Here is a 17,640-nt window from a genome sequence, read left to right as displayed (position 1 = left end):
TTTTTCAACTTGCTCATTCACACTGACCTGAGACAAAGCTTCCCTTTTGCACAATATGATAAAGTTTGCTCACAAACACAATTCATCTTGTCTTCGGGTCTTCTTTCTTTTACACTAATCTTTACAGTCCAAAAGGAAGGTGGTGGGAGAAAAAAAAAAAAAATCAAATCAGTGTAGTAGACATGCTATAATGAATAACAAAAATATATAGATTTCAGCTATGTCTAGACTCAACAGCCCAAAGTGGAGAGATTTAAGTTTTATTCAAAGGTTTTTCTGGGCAAGTCATTTTATGAATATTTGTGACATTACTCTATGTATATAATAGCATGTGAATAACTGACCCTATACACACAGCGAGTAGCTGTTGCTATGGCACATCTGAATGCAGCAGTCTAGAGATGGACAGAGCCAACATACAGGCTGAAGGCACAGCTGCTCTCAGCTGTGCTCCAAGCTCTCATCCCAAGCACCTTATGTACTGGAAGATTACATTTATCGGGTGATGTACAAATCTTTTCCGTGTTGGTATGTATCCTCTATAAAACAAGGTTTACTGCTCATAAATAACATTGCACATGTGTGACAGCCAAGTTACACTACTCCGGCACATGTGCAATAGAAAGCTGAAAAAAAAAAAAAAAAGGATTATTCTCATCTTAGATCTGCCATAAAAGTCTGGCAGGTGCTAGTCTCACAACAATGCTCAGGCCCGTTATTGCCTTAAAAGGGTATTCCAGAAATCAGAATAATTCATATACAAATGGGTCCTTAACAGAGAATGCATTAATGCCTCACCATGCATCATAGACTCATGATGAGGCGCCTTTAACCCCCCCCCCCCCCCCCCCACAAATAATTGCCATGCGTAAAGTAGCTAGCATCATGAACGGTGCGGCGCTGCAAAATGTCAATAGCGAGATCGCAGCACGCGCCAGATAAAGCGATCTTTTGGAAGCTACGTGGCTGCCAGCCCCAGGGGAGACGTGGGCCGCGAAGCTGCTGCTCATCACCCTCCAGCTCTCCCTGCCCACGGCGGCCAGCGTTTATGTGATCGCGGTGAGCAGTGCAGAACAGAAGATTTTTTTTTTGTACAAATAGCGTCTATAAACATTATATACGGCTAGGAGTTATATGTATTACCGAAATTTTCATACTCCTCCTCGGCTAAAAATACTCCTCAAAATGGTAAGGGGAGTATTTTTACCCTTCTTGAAAAATTTAAGTCCTTAAAATATAAGCTTATATGTAATTAGTTGTTATTTAAAATGTTGCTTCCCTTAGCAGAAAAATTCTGTAGACATACAATGTAATGAAGAATTAAAATGCTACTGGCCCTTTAATCAGTCTGTTAATTTCCTCTGCGCAAAGAAGAAACAGATCAGAAGATGGCCACTAGTCACATGTCCACATCACATGTCCTGCACCTGCCTGGGCAGGTCATGTGATCATCACTATGTTTGGCTGTAGTCGGTTGGTTGCAGTGCATCCAGTATGGCCAGTGTTTTGGTGATGGCAGTTACTTACCCTGTTTCCCCTAAAATAGGTCTTATTTTTGGGGGATGTCCTAATACAATTTTTTTTTTCAAGCTTAGAAACATAAGGCCTGCCCTGAAAATAAGACCTAGCTGACATTGGTGAAAAATTCATGGGATAAAAATCACTGACCATTGTGCTGCAAATGCTATACAAGCAACTAACCTGACAGAAAAGTCTCATTTAAGGAAAATGCTTTTGCTAAACATGAGAGATTGGGGCCAAAGATTCCAATAGAAATGGAGTCAAAAGAAATTCAGCATGAAAATCAGAGTTTGGAGAGTTAAGGGTGTTAGAGAAGTGGGTTTCTGTTCAACAATAAATTTGAATATGTGTTCATGGAAAAATAAGACATCCCATGAAAATAAGACCTAGCGCCTCTTTAGGAGCATAAATTAATACAAGACACTGTCTTATTTTCGGGGAAACACGGTATCATTACTATGGTAAAAGAGCAAGACAACCTGTTGGATCATCAATGGGAGCAGAGCATAAGAGGTAGGAGGAGTTACTGAGAATCTTGGGATTTGTAGTTTCCAGTGGTGGCCATCTTGGTGATAACTCTGCATACTTTAGAGAGGCCATAAAAATTAGTAAATCATAAACTCAAACTATTTAAGCTCCATTTTGTGACTAATGACATTGAGTTTTGTTACATTCATTTATTTAACCCCTTCCCGCCACGGCCCTTTTTCGATTTTGCGTTTTCATTTTTCACTCCCCACATTCAAAAATCTGTAACTTTTTTATTTTTCCATGTACAGAGCTGTGTGATGGCTTATTTTCTGCGTAACAAATTACACTTCAAAATGGTGGTATTTAATATTCCATGCCGTGTACCGGAAAGCGGGAATAAAATTCCAAATCAGTGAAATTGGTAAAAAAAAACGCATTTGTGCCGTATTCTTGTGGGCTTGGATTTTATGGATTTCACTGTGCACTCCAAATGACATGTCTACTTTATTATTTGGGTCGGTACGATTACGGGATACCAAATATTTTTGGGGGGGATTTTGCCATCTTCTGGGGCTAATAACTTTTTCATACTTTGGTGTATGGAGCTGTGGGTGGTGTCGTTTTTTTGCGGATTTTGATGACGTTTACAATGCTATAATTTTTAGGACTGTACGACCTTTTGATCACTTTTTATAGAATTAAATTTTTTTTTTTAAAATGGCAAAAAAGTGCCATTTTTTACTTCAGGCGCGATTTTCCGTTACGGGGTTAAACGTAGTGAAAAACCGTTATCATATTTTGATAGATCGGGCATTTTCGGACGCGGCGATACCTAATGTGTTTATGATTTTTACTGTTTATTTATATCCATTCTAGGGAAAGGGGGGTGATTTGAATTTTTAGGTTTATTATAATTTAACTTTTATTTTTACTATTTTTCAGACTCCCTAGGGTACTTTAACCCTAGGTTGTCTGTACGATCCTATCATATACTGCCATACTACAGTATGGCAGTATATGGGGATTTTACTACTCATACATTACCATGTGCTGACAGCACATGGTAATGAATGGGTTAACCCGAAGTAGCTTCGGGTCCTCGTGAGACCCGAAGCTACCATGGCGACGGATTGCCGCTCCCCGATGACGTCACGGGGAGAGACGATCCACGGAAAGATGGTGCCGTGCGCCGCCGTCTTTTTAAAGCCGCCGGCACCTTTGGCGGCGGCAATCAGCGGTAAAAAAACCTGCGATCGGTGCCGGCACCAATCGCGGGTGTTACCGGTAAGCCGTTGCTGCAATATGCAGCAAAGACTTACCGGCTATGGAGAGAGCTCGGCCCGCGAGCCCTCTCCATGTACCGGGACCCGACATGTGACGTACTATTACGTCACATGTCGGTAAGGGGTTAAAGCATCATGGGTTTTTGTATGAGACGTTCATATTCCCGGAATACCCCTTTAACAGTTTCTGGTAAATTTTAAAGTTCACAATCCTAATACATGCAGCTAATCCATCAAACTTAAAACGCAATTGTAAGTCTCTCTCATAACCAAATCAGATTTCATTTATTCAAGCATATACATAGTAGTAAATTGTGCAGTATACATGGATAGTTGCATGAATACATCAATTACAGAGTATAGTCATTGTAGAGCTGCGTAATCTGTGTGCGCTGTATTAATAAATTAATTATTATTAGTTTTAAATAAATGGTATCAAACACAACTACAGGAAAAAAAAAACTGGAAAAAGGAGTTTAATACCACTGTATATAGACTAATTCATTAAAAGGGTATATGTAGATTTATGTTAATATATTGCAGCAACTTTTTTTTTTACCACAAGGAATAAACAAACAAACAAAAAAAACCTACTTTAATCCATGAACCGATGGAGTCCATTTTATAAATAGCTTGAAATGGTTTACGATCAACAGGACAAGAAGTGGATGTCTGGAAAACAGATTAGTAAATTCAATTAGCATGTCAAGCTGTTTTAAAGACTGATGTAATAATCCTTTACACAGTTTTTCAGAAGCAAAAACATTAAGCGTCATTCTCATAAAAGGAACAAGGCTGCTCCACTCCGCTCCCCCCTCCCCCAATTGTAAATAATGGAAATACAGTATAATGGAACGTGACCTCCTGTAAATTTAAGTTTATAGGGAACACTTCCAAAAAGCACTAGAACCACCATTTTTGGAAGTTCATAATGGAACAAAAAAAAAAAAGGGAAGGGAAGATGAATGGTCCCACTACAAACATCTAAAATGGGGAATGCAAAGAAAATGCGAGACAGGAGTGTAAACTCATCTAGTGACAACCACTGGTGCTTGAGGTTCTCAAAAACAGCAAAGAGCTTTTGCATCCATGAAGTTACCTCACCAAGTGTCAGAGACGCATGATGAGGCGCCATTACTCCCCAGAATAATTGCCAAGCGTAAAAGTGTGCTACATCGTTGGTAGTGTCTAGAATGGAGCTGCTCAGGGTAGCAGAGATGTCAAGGGAGGGGCGGAGCCTCCAGGAAAGGAAAGTTTCTACACAGTCTCCTCACAGTGCAGGAAGCAGAGCTGTAATGGCTGCCTGCAAGTAGACCTCATAGGGGTATTGAGTGTATACATGTGTATGGAGGTGACTGGGCTTAATAGGAGTGGATATGATGGTTGTAGAAGGGTCAGGGAAGACATGTATGTTACATGGGACTGCACGTCCGACAGGTGCTGAGGTGGCATGAGGTGTATGTTACATGAGACTGCACGTCCGGCAGGTGCTGAGGTGGCATGAGGTGTATGTTACATGAGACTGCACGTCCGGCAGGTGCTGAGGTGGCATGAGGTGTATGTTACATGAGACTGCACGTCCGGCAGGTGCTGAGGTGGCATGAGGTGTATGTTACATGAGACTGCACGTCCGGCAGGTGCTGAGGTGGCATGAGGTGTATGTTACATGAGACTGCACGTCCGGCAGGTGCTGAGGTGGCATGAGGTGTATGTTACATGAGACTGCACGTCCGGCAGGTGCTGAGGTGGCATGAGGTGTATGTTACATGAGACTGCACGTCCGGCAGGTGCTGAGGTGGCATGAGGTGTATGTTACATGAGACTGCACGTCCGGCAGGTGCTGAGGTGGCATGAGGTGTATGTTACATGAGACTGCACGTCCGGCAGGTGCTGAGGTGGCATGAGGTGTATGTTACATGAGACTGCACGTCCGGCAGGTGCTGAGGTGGCATGAGGTGTATGTTACATGGGACTGCACGTCTGGTGGGAGCAGAGGTGGCATGAGGTGTATGTTACATACGTCTGCATGTCTGGCGGGAGCCGAGATGGCATGAGGTGCATGTTACATGAGACTGCATGTCTGGCGGGTGCTGTGGTGGCATGAGGTGCATGTTACATGGGACTGCATGTCTTGAAGGGGGTAGCAAATGACATCTCCTCTCCCAGAGATCGCGTTAATGCCTATACAAACTTGAGCAACTCTGGTGTATAAATCAGCCTAAGAGTTTTCTTTTCTCTCCCCTTATCCTGGCCTGCAGAGCTGCAGCAGATTCCTGCAGCCCGTGGCCTCGCTAGAAGGTCATGTGACTGGAGAACTGATAACAGTGATCCTATGGGATCACCATAAGATCACTGTTATATGTGATCTGCATAAACAGTATCTAAAAACACGTACAAAAATGACAGACGCAAATTCAATTAATTTTTTTTTTTTTTTTTTTTTTTAAACGCCTGTGTTAGCCGCAGCCTTGGCGTTTGGTGTCAGCGACGTTAGCCACAGTCTGGTGGTGGGAGGTATCAGCGGCTGCAGTTTGGTTGGGGGTTGGTAGCGTCAGCTCATGTCTGGTCAATGCACGATGTAAGATCATTAGAACTAGCTCAATTTGCTTTTTCAACACAGAAGATACTGACATGTTTTTCTTATATAAATAGATTCTATCAACATTTTATAAAGCTACAAGTTTGAAATTGTGAATTAGATTACTCACCGGTAATTCTATTTCCGTTAGTCCACCATGACGGCCCAACCTGGAGGATGCCCCTTGACCTCTGCAGGGACAGGAAGAAGAGAGGTTAAATGCTCCCCCCCTTGCATCCTCCCGCCAGTGATTACAAAATAACCATGCTGAGGAAGATACAACCAGATTTATTTAGTATGTTTGCTCCACATACAAAGGAAAATTATCTGGAAATAATAATACAAAGAAAGGAAGAAATCCAGCTGGGGGGGAAAATATATAGGCCGTCATGGTGGACTAACGGAAATAGAATTACCGGTGAGTAATCTAATTCACAATTTCCGCTTCGTCCCCCATGACGGCCCAACCTGGAGACTTACAAAATTAGTAAGCTTTTTTAGGGAGGGATTACAGCCTGTAACACCTTGCGTCCAAAAGATAGATCTTTTGACAAGTGCAAGTCCAGCCTATAATGCTTGGAGAATGTAGTGGATGAAGACCACGTTGCAGCTCTGCAAATCTGATCTAGTGACGCTCCTCTTCTTTCCGCCCAAGATGTGGACATAGCCCTGGTCGAGTGAGCTCGGATTCCTGCTGGTATCGGGCTTTTCTGTAGGTCGTAACATGAGGCAATTGCCAGTCTCAGCCATCTTGCAATAGTCGCCTTCGACGCCTTCCTCCCCTTATTTTTCCCCTGGAATTGGATGAAAAGGTTAGAGTCAATACGCCAGGCCTCTGTAATTTGTAGGTATTTTAGGACAGAACGTCTTACATCCAAAGAACTCCATTCGCGTTCTCTTGCCGAAGAAGGGTTCTCACAGAAGGAGGGTAGGATAATCTCCTGATTCCTATGAAAGTCGGAAACCACCTTGGGAACAAAATTTGGATCCAACATCAACACAATTCTATCATCTAGAATTTTCATGTAGGGTTCCCTAATCGATATAGCCTGAAGTTCACCTAACCTTCTAGCAGAAGTGATGGCTATCAGGAAAACTGTCTTAAGTGTCAGGTTTTTAACACTGGAGGAATCAATAGGTTCAAATGGTTCCTTCATTAAGGCATTCAAAACTAGAGTTAAGTCCCATGCTGATGATTTTTTAACAGTCTGAGGCTTTAACCTAGAGGCAGCTTTAATAAATCTTTTGACCCACCTGTGCTCGATGAGAGGCTGGTCGAAGAAGGCACTAAGCGCCGACACCTGGACCTTCAGGGTGCTGGTAGACAAACCCAACTCCAAACCCTTTTGAAGAAATTCAAGCACCTGCAAAATATTAAGGTTAGCTTGGGAAGGTGGACTGTCCTTACAGAAGGAACAGAACCTCTTCCATATCTTATGATAGATGGCAAAGGTGACTGGTTTTCTACTTGCCTTCAGGGTCTTGATGACTTCAGATGAGAGTCCCTGAGAGCTTAAGAAGCTGGATTCAGGATCCAGGCAGACAGCTGTAATTTCCCTGGGTTTGGATGATGGATTGGACCCTGATGTAGTAGGTCCTCTGATAGCGGAAGAATGACTGGATTCTCTGGTGACATCTTCTTCAAGAGTGGGTACCAGCTTTTCTTCGGCCAGTTCGGGCAGATGAAGATGGCTCTGGTATTTTCCTGAAATATTTTCCTCAGGACCCTGGCGATCAGGGGAATTGGGGGGAAGGCGTAGACTAGTGGAATGTCCCAGGGGTGAGAGAAGGCGTCCAGCCGTTCCCTGTTCTCCCCTTTTTCCAGAGAAAAATAATGCAGGCATTTGGTATTCTCCCTTGTTGCGAACAAGTCCACTAGAGGATAACCCCACAAAGATGTTAGCCGCTGGAAGATCTCCTCCTTGAGGCTCCACTCGTTTGGTAGGATCTTTCTTCTGCTTAGAAAGTCCGCCCTTGAATTCTCCGTGCCTTTTAGATGAGTGGCAGATATTGACAGAGTGTGTTGTTCTGCCCACAAAAATATTTTCCGAGCTAGGGTACTCAGGAGAGGAGACCTGGTTCCTCCTTGTCTTTTTATGTAGGAGACCGTAGTTGTATTGTCTGATAGAATTAGGAGGTGTTGGTGGGCAAGAAGAGGAGTGTTCGCGCTGAGTGCTTCCCATACTGCTTGCAACTCTCGGAAATTTGAGGACCTTCTTGTAATCTCCTCTGTCCAGGTACCCTGGGAAATTTGCTGAGGCATCACTGCCCCCCAGCCCCTCTGGCTCGCGTCTGTCTGGATTGGGATGTAAGGGCTGTTTGACCAGAAGATCCCTTTCCTCAGATTTCCGTCTTCCAACCACCATAGCAGGTCCTCCTTGACGGCAGGTGGGATTGGGATTTTCCTGTCCAGATCCTCCTGTTTTCTGTTCCAGGATCTTAAGATCCATCCCTGGAGTATTCTGGAATGGGCCTGACACCAGGCTACCGAGGAGATGCAGGCTGTTAGAGAGCCCAGAATCTTCATAGCTTCTCTGATAGAGATCACTGATTTTCTCCTGAACCTTGTTATCAGATCCTTGATGTGGTCTCCCTTGTCCTGTGGAAGGAACGACATTTGGTAAACTGAGTTCAGGTTTACACCCAGGAATTTCCTCACAGTAGCTGGGGAAAGTTCTGACTTCTGGTAGTTTACTATCCATCCCAGTCTTTTTAAGGTTTCTAGGGTGAGATCTCTGGAGAAGAGTAAGCTCCCCCTGTCTTGGCCAACAATGAGTAGGTCGTCTAGGTACGGGACGATCAGTACGTCCTGTAGTCTGAGAGACGCCACCACCTCTGCCATCACCTTTGTAAAGGTCCTTGGTGCAGATGATATTCCGAAGGGGAGTGCACAGAATTGAAAGTGTAGTGTAGCACCCTCTGGAGACAAGACAGAAAACCTTAAAAACCTTTGTGAGAAATGGTGTATAGGGATGTGATAATATGCATCCTTTAAGTCTATAGTGCACATTAATGCATCTTGGTGAATAATGTGTGTGGCTGATCTTACCGACTCCATCCTGAATTTCCGGTAGACGATAAACTCGTTGAGACCTCTCAGGTTGATGATTAGTCGGTTTGTGCCGTTCGGTTTCTTTACCAAAAAAGGAGAAGAGTAAAAACCGGATTTCTCTTGATCCTGTGGAACAGGTATAATCACTCCAGAAGACAAAAGAGAAGTTACTTCTTGCCATATTAAACTGTGGGATGTAAGTGACATGGAAGGTGAAGGTGGCATATATTTCGTAGGGGGAAGTCTGAGGAATTCGATGTTGTAACCATGCAGTAATATATCTAAGACCCAGGGATTTGAAGTGACCTTTGTCCATTCTCCTCTGAATCTTAGCAACCTTCCCCCTACTATGGCATCATTGTTTTTTGTTTCTATTAGGGTCTGTTGGGGTGGAGAACAGAAACCCTCTCCCTTTACCTCCTTTCGGGTAGCTCCAGCGTCCCCTTTTCCCTTTATCCTTGTAGGAATCCCTTTTGAAGTCTCGAAAGGGCTGCTTCTTGGGTATCGATCTCTCAGGAAAGCCCTTTTTCTTATCTGATGCTCTCTCAAGTATAGCATCCAACTCTGGGCCAAACACAAACTCCCCTGAGAAGGGAAGACTGCACAGTTTTGCCTTGGATCTGATGTCCCCGTTCCACTGTTTTAGCCACAGCGCCCGTCGGGTAGAGTTAGTAAGTGCTCCCTCCTTTGAAGCGAAACGAATTCCCTCGGCAGCAGAATCTGCGAGGAAGGCTGTAGCAGATTTCAGCAAAGGAAAGTTCTCCAAGATTGTTGATCTCGGAGTCCCTTCCTTGATGTGGGATTCCAACTCATTCAGCCAGTACAGCAAGTTCCTTGCGACTGAGGTGGAAGCCAAGTTAGTTTTCAGACTGAGCATGGAGGTCTCCCAGGCCTTTCTCAACAGGGAGTCAGACTTCCTGTCCATAGGGTCCTTTAATTGGGCCGCGTCCTCAAAAGGAAGGTCGGTCTTCTTTACTATTTTGGTAACTTGCACATCCATCTTTGGACAAGTGTCCCATACTTTAGACTCCTCGGGCTCAAAAACAAGTCTCTTTTTAAAGTTTTTGGACACGATAACCCTTTTTTCTGGCTCTTGCCACTCCTCAGAAACCAGCTCCTTTAACGTGTCATTCAGGGGAAACACCCTCTGGCGTTTTGCCTTCAATCCCCCAAATAGTTCCTCCTCCTTAGATCTAGGGGGAAGAATCTCCTCGATTTCCAAGGTCTGTCTAATTGCTTTTAAGAGACCATCGAGTTCCTCGAACTGAAACAGATGACGTGAATCTTCTGTTTTTTGTGAGTCCGCAGGATCATCTTCTTCTACGTATGAGCATGAGGGAGCTTCAGAATCATCCCCCCCCTCAGATATAGAAGAATCCGGCTCCACTCTAGGTTTTTTACACGGTGGAGGCCTGGACGTAGCAGCGGCCACTGAAGAGCTTATTTTCTCCTCGATAAACCCCTTTAATTCGTCTAAGAAGGATGTCTTTTCCTCTCTCATAAAATTGTCGATGCAAGACTTGCAAATCGGCTTTTTGTAAGAGTCGGACATAGAGTGGGCACACATGTTGCACTTTCTAAGCCGGCTTTACTCGGGTTTTTCAGACCTGCTCGTCTTATCCCCTTTATCCTCCTTGCCTTTCGTTTTAGACCCTTGGTCTTTCTCCTGAAAGGGCAAGCGGAGGATAATAAATGACCCGCTATTTTACACACAGTAAAAAACCCAAACCTGCACAAAATCCCACTTACAGAAACCGGAGGATGCAGGAAGGTAGGGTCTGCCTCGTCAGCCATCATAAAAGCCGTGGAAGCGCACAGGAAAATTCAGAAATACACAGCACAGGAAACCAGCACCGCAGCGTCACACACAGATCTTAGACCTGAGATCAGCGTGACTACCTGCTCCAGGTGACCTTAAATACCTTAATGGGGAGCCCATCCCCCTGTAGACTTCGCCTGCGCCGTGCTCCCGTTCCCAGGGATGCATTGCGGTCCTGTGAGCCGCCACTTCCGGTCGCGACCGGAAGTCGTCATCGGACCTCGAGGACGCCGGGAATTGTAGTTTTTTCGGCCGCCGCGCGCTCACACACGGATCGCGGAGCGGCGGCCAGGACGAACGGACTGGAAGGGCGGCGAAAGGGAGGACACAAGGCCGACCGAACGCCCCAGCCCGCCGGGATTTAGCCAGCCAGGACTACCCGTAAGTTTTACTTCGTCCCCCCCCCCCCTGGAGGAGAGAGGGCACCTCTCTTGTCCTGCCTCGGCAGGGACAGGAAGAACACTGGCGGGAGGATGCAAGGGGGGGAGCATTTAACCTCTCTTCTTCCTGTCCCTGCAGAGGTCAAGGGGCATCCTCCAGGTTGGGCCGTCATGGGGGACGAAGCGGAAATTTTCACTTACTCCTCCTTGACTAAAAATACTCAAAAACAGTAAGGGGAGTATTATTAGCCTTCTAGAAAAATGTTTCTGCGACCTCTGATAACTGGGAACTTTGTATGGTTTACCTACTTTATAACCCATTGTAGCATGCTTAACCCCTAGGCGCACCTGGACGTTACCAGTGGCTAGATACTTAGCGCACTAAGTATCTATAACATCCTGCTTCTGGCACCAGCTCAGATCGCGGTTGTTAACCCGTTACGGCGGCGTGTTAAGCGAGGCGTGTAAGGGTGTTTCTGTTATGGATTGGATCCCCCGTGCCGCTTACCGGGGAATCCGATCCTATTCTGGGCAGCCCCAAAGTCTGAAAAAATGCTCCGGGGCTGCTCGATGTCCGAGGCAGTCAGATCCCTTCCGGTACTGACTGTAAACTGTCTGAGCACGAGTCTGAGTGTATTGGGCTTGAACCAGCAATCAGAGCACCGCTGGTTCAAGTTCAACTATGTACAAGTAAAAAAAAAAAAGGGAAAAAAAACCAGTAAAGTTAACACATAAGAATAAATAAAAAATACATACATTAAAATATAAGCCCCTAAAATGTCACTTTGCCATAAAAACACTTAATAAACTAAAAAAACAACACAAACACACAAAAAAAGCCACATATTTGTAATACCGTGTCCATAACAATCTATATAATAAAACAGAATCGGACCTGCACGGTAAACGCCAGGGGGAAAAAAAAATGCTCCGAAAAAAGATAATTTTTAATTAACATCTTTAAAAAAAATGCTCTTAAAAGTGATTAAAAAAGTTATGCACTCCAAAATGAGACCACTAAAAAGAACGACTCTTCTCGCAAAAAATAAGCCCCTAACCAGATTTGTAAGCCGAAAAAATAAAAAAGTTCTTCAAATGAAAGTCGGTGATGCTAAAACTAATATTTTTGCCAAATTACTTTCTATTCAGTAAAAATGGGAAAATTTAAAAAAAAAAAAACAAAAAAAACTATGAGGTATTTTCGTAATCATGGTGACCCACAGAATAAAAATAATACACCATTTTTACGGTATGGTAAACAACCAAAAAAAAAAAAAAAAAAAAACCCACACAACTAAAAAATGTTCCCAAAAATTGATGATTTTCATTTTTTCCACCAACAAAGTTAATACAATCTCACCAATTAGCTATAGGTGCCACAAAATTATATACCATAAAAGTGCATCTCATGTGGCAAAACAAATAGGCCCCTATAGGTCAAAAAAAAAAAAAAATTATAGCCTGTACAATGTGACATTGCAAATCTGGTCTGGATGGCGCCTCCTTCCCTTCTATGCACGGCCGTGCACCCATACAGCAGGTTACCACCACATATCAGTGTACTCGGGAGAAATTGGGGGAGCCTTTTTTCATTTAAATCCATTACAAATGTTTAATTTTCTAAAAATTGTCAAAAAATATTACAATTTGGAGACCACACCTCCATTTTGTTTTAACCCCCTAAAAAACACCTAAAGGGTTAACAAACTTCTTAAAAGTGCTTTTTTATACGTTGGTGGGGTGTAGTTTCCATAATGGGGTCATTTATGAGTCTTGCTATTATTTAGGCCTCTCACAGTCAATTAAAAGTTCAGCAGGTCCATCTGCTTCAAAAAATTTGAAAAATGGCACCCAAATTCTGATCCTCATAACATTCTAGTAAAATATGTGGAATCTTAAAAAAACATGGCAACATAAAGCAGACATTTAGGAAATGCAAGTTATGAATTTATTTGGGTGCTATGACTATCTGCATCAAAAGTAGAATTTAGAACTTATGAAAAAAAACTAAATTTGGCAAAAAATTCTTTATTTTCAAACTAAACACAAAAGATATCATCCAAATTTTTAAACAAATTTGAAGTACTATGTGTCACGAGAAAATCTCAAAATACCCTGGATATCTTATATTGTTCCATAGCTATAAGCACTTATAGTGACACAGGGCAGATTTGAAAAATGGGACTGCGTCCTTAAGGTCAGAAGAAGTCCCGTTGGAGTTAAACACTAGCTACGACCCTCTCGACATATGTGGTGGTGGCACTAGAGCAGTGATGGAGTAACAGTTTGGAAAATCTTAGGCCGACTGCACAGCGGCCTTTTCCATGAACCAAGCGGTTGTGTGTGCAGGTAGCCTTAATCCGTTTTACTCACGACTGCCACCATATTACTACTGTACTTATGAACGTGGAGAGGGCTGCATCCAGCATTTTCAAGGACCAAATCGTATTGTCAGACTGGCAGCCACATGCAATCAAAGATAGGTGTGTATAGGAGAGATACAACAGCTCCAGGCAGCCATGTTATAGCAGAATGTTATAGCTGATGTCTGTCTCTCACATGTGTATTAGGAGGATGCAGCATGTCAGCAGGTAAAGCACAGACACTAGCAATGCTTTGCTATACATTACACACAGACCTGAGCAGGAGGAGGAGAGGGGAGGGAGTACAGGGGTGACATCACTGCCTCTGACCATATGACCAACCGCATTTACATGATAAAGAAAAGATGATTTTACAATGATTAATGAATGAATTGACTAGATAAAGACTGCGATGGGATCCTTGTAAACTGCTGCAACAGGTAGTAGTGACAGGACTAGTGACAGAGACCTGATGACAGGTGTCCTTTAAAGTGAACTTCTAAATCCAGGTTTGCAGCCACTGCAAGGGCTCTGTGTGGGTCCTTCAGCCTGAGGAGCTGTCAAATGACTCACAACCCCTTAACTCAGCTTTGTACTATAGTATTCAACCCAAATCCTGCTACAGCACTTACTCCTGGGAGAAATGAGGGGATATGAGAAATCTTTACTGACTAAACAATTCCCTTTAATATACACTCACCGGCCACTTTATTAGGTACACCATGCTAGTAACGGGTTGGACCCCTTTTGCCTTCAGAACTGCCTCAATTCTTCGTGGCATAGATTCAACAAGGTGCTGGAAGCATTCCTCAGAGATTTTGGTCCATATTGACATGATGGCATCACACAGTTGCCGCAGATTTGTCGGCTGCACATCCATGATGCGAATCTCCCGTTCCACCACATCCCAAAGATGCTCTATTGGATTGAGATCTGGTGACTGTGGAGGCCATTTGAGTACAGTGAATTCATTGTCATGTTCAAGAAACCAGTCTGAGATGATTCCAGCTTTATGACATGGCGCATTATCCTGCTGAAACTAGCCATCAGATGTTGGGTACATTGTGGTCATAAAGGGATGGACATGGTCAGCAACAATACTCAGGTAGGCTGTGGCGTTGCAACGATGCTCAATTGGTACCAAGGGGTCCAAAAAGTGCCAAGAAAATATTCCCCACACCATGACACCACCACCACCAGCCTGCACAGTTGATACAAGGCAGGATGGATCCATGCTTTCATGTTGTTGACGCCAAATTCTGACCCTACTATCTGAATGTCGCAGCAGAAATCGAGACTCATCAGACCAGGCAACGTTTTTCCAATCTTCTACTGTCCAATTTCGATGCGCTTGTGCAAATTGTAGCCTCAGTTTCCTGTTCTTAGTTGAAAGGAGTGGCACCCGGTCTGCTGCTGTAGCCCATCTGCCTCAAAGTTCGACGTACTGTGCGTTCAGAGATGCTCTTCTGCCTACCTTGGTTGTAACGGGTGGCGATTTAAGTCACTGTTGCCTTTCTATCAGCTCGATCCAGTCTTCCCATTCTCCTCTGACCTCTGGCATCAACAAGGCATTTCCGCCCACAGAACTGCCGCTCACTGGATGTTTTTTCTTTTTCGGACCATTCTCTATAAACCCTAGAGATGGTTGTGAAAATGTGCATGAAAATCCCAGTAGATCAGCAGTTTCTGAAATACTCAGACCAGCCCTTCTGGCACCAACAACCATGCCACGTTCAAAGGCACTCAAATCACCTTTCTTCCCCATACTGATGCTCGGTTTGAACTGCAGGAGATTGTCTTGACCATGTCTACATGCACCGAGTTGCCGCCATGTGATTGGCTGATTAGAAATTAAGTGTTAACGAGCAGTTGGAAAGGTATACCTAATAAAGTGCCGGTGAGTGTAGTTAGAAGAGGTGGCACTAAATATTGGCTCCAACTTGTTTGGAACATGCTCTGAGAAATTGCCCTGAGAAATTGTATAAAAATTTGCCGAAATCTGGCACTGTAGCCAATTCTCAAAAAGGAATATCCGTTTTTAATTTTAGAATAAAACATATATCCTTTTTGAGAATTGGCAACAGTGCCAGATTCCCTTTAATAATGCCACATGCTAAAATCACGTTCAATAAAACATCTACACGAGATAAAATATAATAAATCAAATAGATAAAAATGAACATAAATGATGAATAGGATTGTATTGATGCCCTTTACCACAACTAATAAGGAAAACTGTATTTGCATTAAAACAGGATTAAAAAAGCAAGCCATAAAATGTCATATTGGCTTTAAACTTACTTCGGACCACTTAAGAATGCAGGAAATGCAAAATGCATGGCAACACTGTTCTGGAAAGCCAACTTCTAAGGAAAGAATGTTAAGACATATAGGGCATCTCTCAGGCATACTTAATATTTCAGGACTGGCACAACCACCATCACCATTTTCTTCACCTGTGAAACAACATTAGTCACATTAATCAATTGTAAATCTAACCCAATATATTCAAAATAAGTCAACATTTTATACATCTTAAGTTGCCATGTACTTGACTCACTGCTCATTATATTGCACTGTACTGTAGATTGTACTGATATTGTTTAGCATTAACACCTTTTGCTTAGGACATATTTTTGGGGTATAAAGTAATCATTAAAAGGCAGCTCTGTTCTAGATAGTACTGTGTGACAGCTGCCATTACTCTGCACAACTGATAAGAGGGCTTCTTATAGGGCTATTACCATGCCAGTCATTTACTAGATATCCACAGGACATGCTATAAATGTTGAGTTGGCTTGGCTCCATCTCTAAGACTATATAGAGTGAACAGACTTCCTTAACTTGCTACATACTAGTATGTCAGGAGTCCATTAACAGAGTATGGAGAGGGCTCACAAGCTGAGCCCTCTCCATACAAGCTGGGTAGTTGATGCATATTGCAGCAAACACCCATGATCAGTGCAGGCACAGAACGCGGGTTTCAACCCGTAAACTTCTGCTTGTAAAGCCACCAGTGGCAGTGAACAGTCAGCAGCAAAACTATATTAGCTTTGCGTGTGGTGACCAGTGACATCATTGGTGAGCGGTGATCAGTTCCCATGACAGCAGGACCTGTCAATCCTAAAGATCTATAACAGTGGCACACAAATGAAGAATCCAAGAAAGCAACACACCAATGAAGTATGGAGGTTTGCTCATCAACAGGGAGACACATACAATGTTTCAGTTCCTCCATGGAGCTTGAAAATTTCTGCATGCGGGGACTGAAATTTTAAAACATTAAAAAAACCCTACCTTAACCCATTTTCAAATCTGCAACCCTAAAACTATCAGAAACAGCGTTTAGGAAGATTGTTAACCCCTTCGGATCTTCATAGTAAAGTCAAAATGGTGGCGAAATTTAGAAATGGAGGTTTCAAATTTGTTTGTTATACGTTCATTTAGCCCTAAAACTTACACATTTCCAAAAGATAAAAAGAGAAAACTCATCTTACAATTTGTTCTGCAATTTCTCTTGAGTGCAGAGACCCCCCCACATGTGGTCGTTACTGGTTTTATGGGCGCACAGCGAGGCGCAGAAGAGAAGGAGGGACCTGCAGCTGCCAGGATTTTAGTTTCCTCATTTGCTCCTTTTGTAGGCTATACAATTTTAATTTTTCATTATTGGGGCCATGTGATGGCATTTTCTTTTTGTGGGATGAGATGCTTTTTCCATTGTTACCATTTGGGGGTTGGTATCCCCTATTTTTGAAAATTAATGATTTTTTTTAATGGCAGGAGTAGAAAAGCATCAATTCTGCACAGGATTTTTAACTTTTTTTTTGGTGTTCAATAGCCTAATAATCATGTTATCTTTATTCCATGGGTCGATTAGATTACAGGGATACCACACTTGAATATTTTTTCTTAAGCTTTACTAAATTTGCCAAATAAAACCCTAATTTGGGGAAAAAATCTATTGTATATCACAGTCTTCCAAGTGGCATAACATTTTGACTTTTTTGGCTACGGAGCTGGTTAATGGCTTGTTTTTTTTTTTCATGGCGTTCAACGTGCGAGTTCATTAACTATTTAATTTTATGGGTTGTTACGGACACGGTGATACTATTTATGTGGGGTTTGTGTTATGATTTAGATTTTTTTGAGCATTATATGTCTCTTTATATGGTA

The 17,640-nt window shown here is 42.9% G+C and overlaps 2 protein-coding genes across 4 annotated transcripts in view; both read right to left on the bottom strand.

The window, feature by feature from the left end:
- SCAF11 (SR-related CTD associated factor 11) overlaps positions 1–17,640 on the bottom strand; it is a 60,855-nt gene that overhangs the window by 34,479 nt on the left and 8,736 nt on the right. For both annotated transcript variants that reach the window (XM_072146845.1, XM_072146844.1), the window contains exons 3-5: positions 15,769–15,923; positions 3,870–3,947; positions 28–119 (exon numbers count right to left, since the gene is read on the bottom strand). In XM_072146845.1, coding sequence (XP_072002946.1) covers positions 28–119; positions 3,870–3,947; positions 15,769–15,923 — 325 coding nt within the window. The remainder of the gene's footprint in view (positions 1–27; positions 120–3,869; positions 3,948–15,768; positions 15,924–17,640) is intronic.
- LOC140126879 (uncharacterized) lies at positions 5,939–9,373 on the bottom strand. 2 transcript variants are annotated; one of them, XM_072146848.1, is made up of 3 exons: positions 7,108–9,373; positions 6,726–6,821; positions 6,453–6,647 (listed from the first exon to the last, which is right to left on the bottom strand). In XM_072146848.1, the coding sequence occupies exons 1-3, from the start codon at positions 9,219–9,221 to the stop codon at positions 6,596–6,598; spliced, it is 2,262 nt and encodes a 753-aa protein (XP_072002949.1). In that variant the 5' UTR covers positions 9,222–9,373; the 3' UTR covers positions 6,453–6,595. The 2 variants fall into 2 exon arrangements, with proteins under 2 accessions (XP_072002948.1, XP_072002949.1); XM_072146847.1 differs by having other exon boundaries at positions 5,939–6,647; positions 6,726–9,373.

The sequence above is a fragment of the Engystomops pustulosus genome, chromosome 4 (assembly GCF_040894005.1).
Source record: "Engystomops pustulosus chromosome 4, aEngPut4.maternal, whole genome shotgun sequence".
Classification (NCBI taxonomy): domain Eukaryota; kingdom Metazoa; phylum Chordata; class Amphibia; order Anura; family Leptodactylidae; genus Engystomops; species Engystomops pustulosus.
This window is presented reverse-complemented; position numbering and strand designations above follow the sequence as displayed.

Excerpts from the sequence above, each read along its gene's own strand:
- LOC140126879 (XM_072146847.1), bottom strand. The coding sequence starts at position 9,221 with ATGGACAAAGGTCACTTCAAATCCCTGGGTCTTAGATATATTACTGCA. Across the intron at positions 6,648-6,725 it reads GCGAATGGAGTTCTTTGGAT|GGGAAAAATAAGGGGAGGAA; the intron begins GTAAGACGTTCT and ends ATCCAATTCCAG.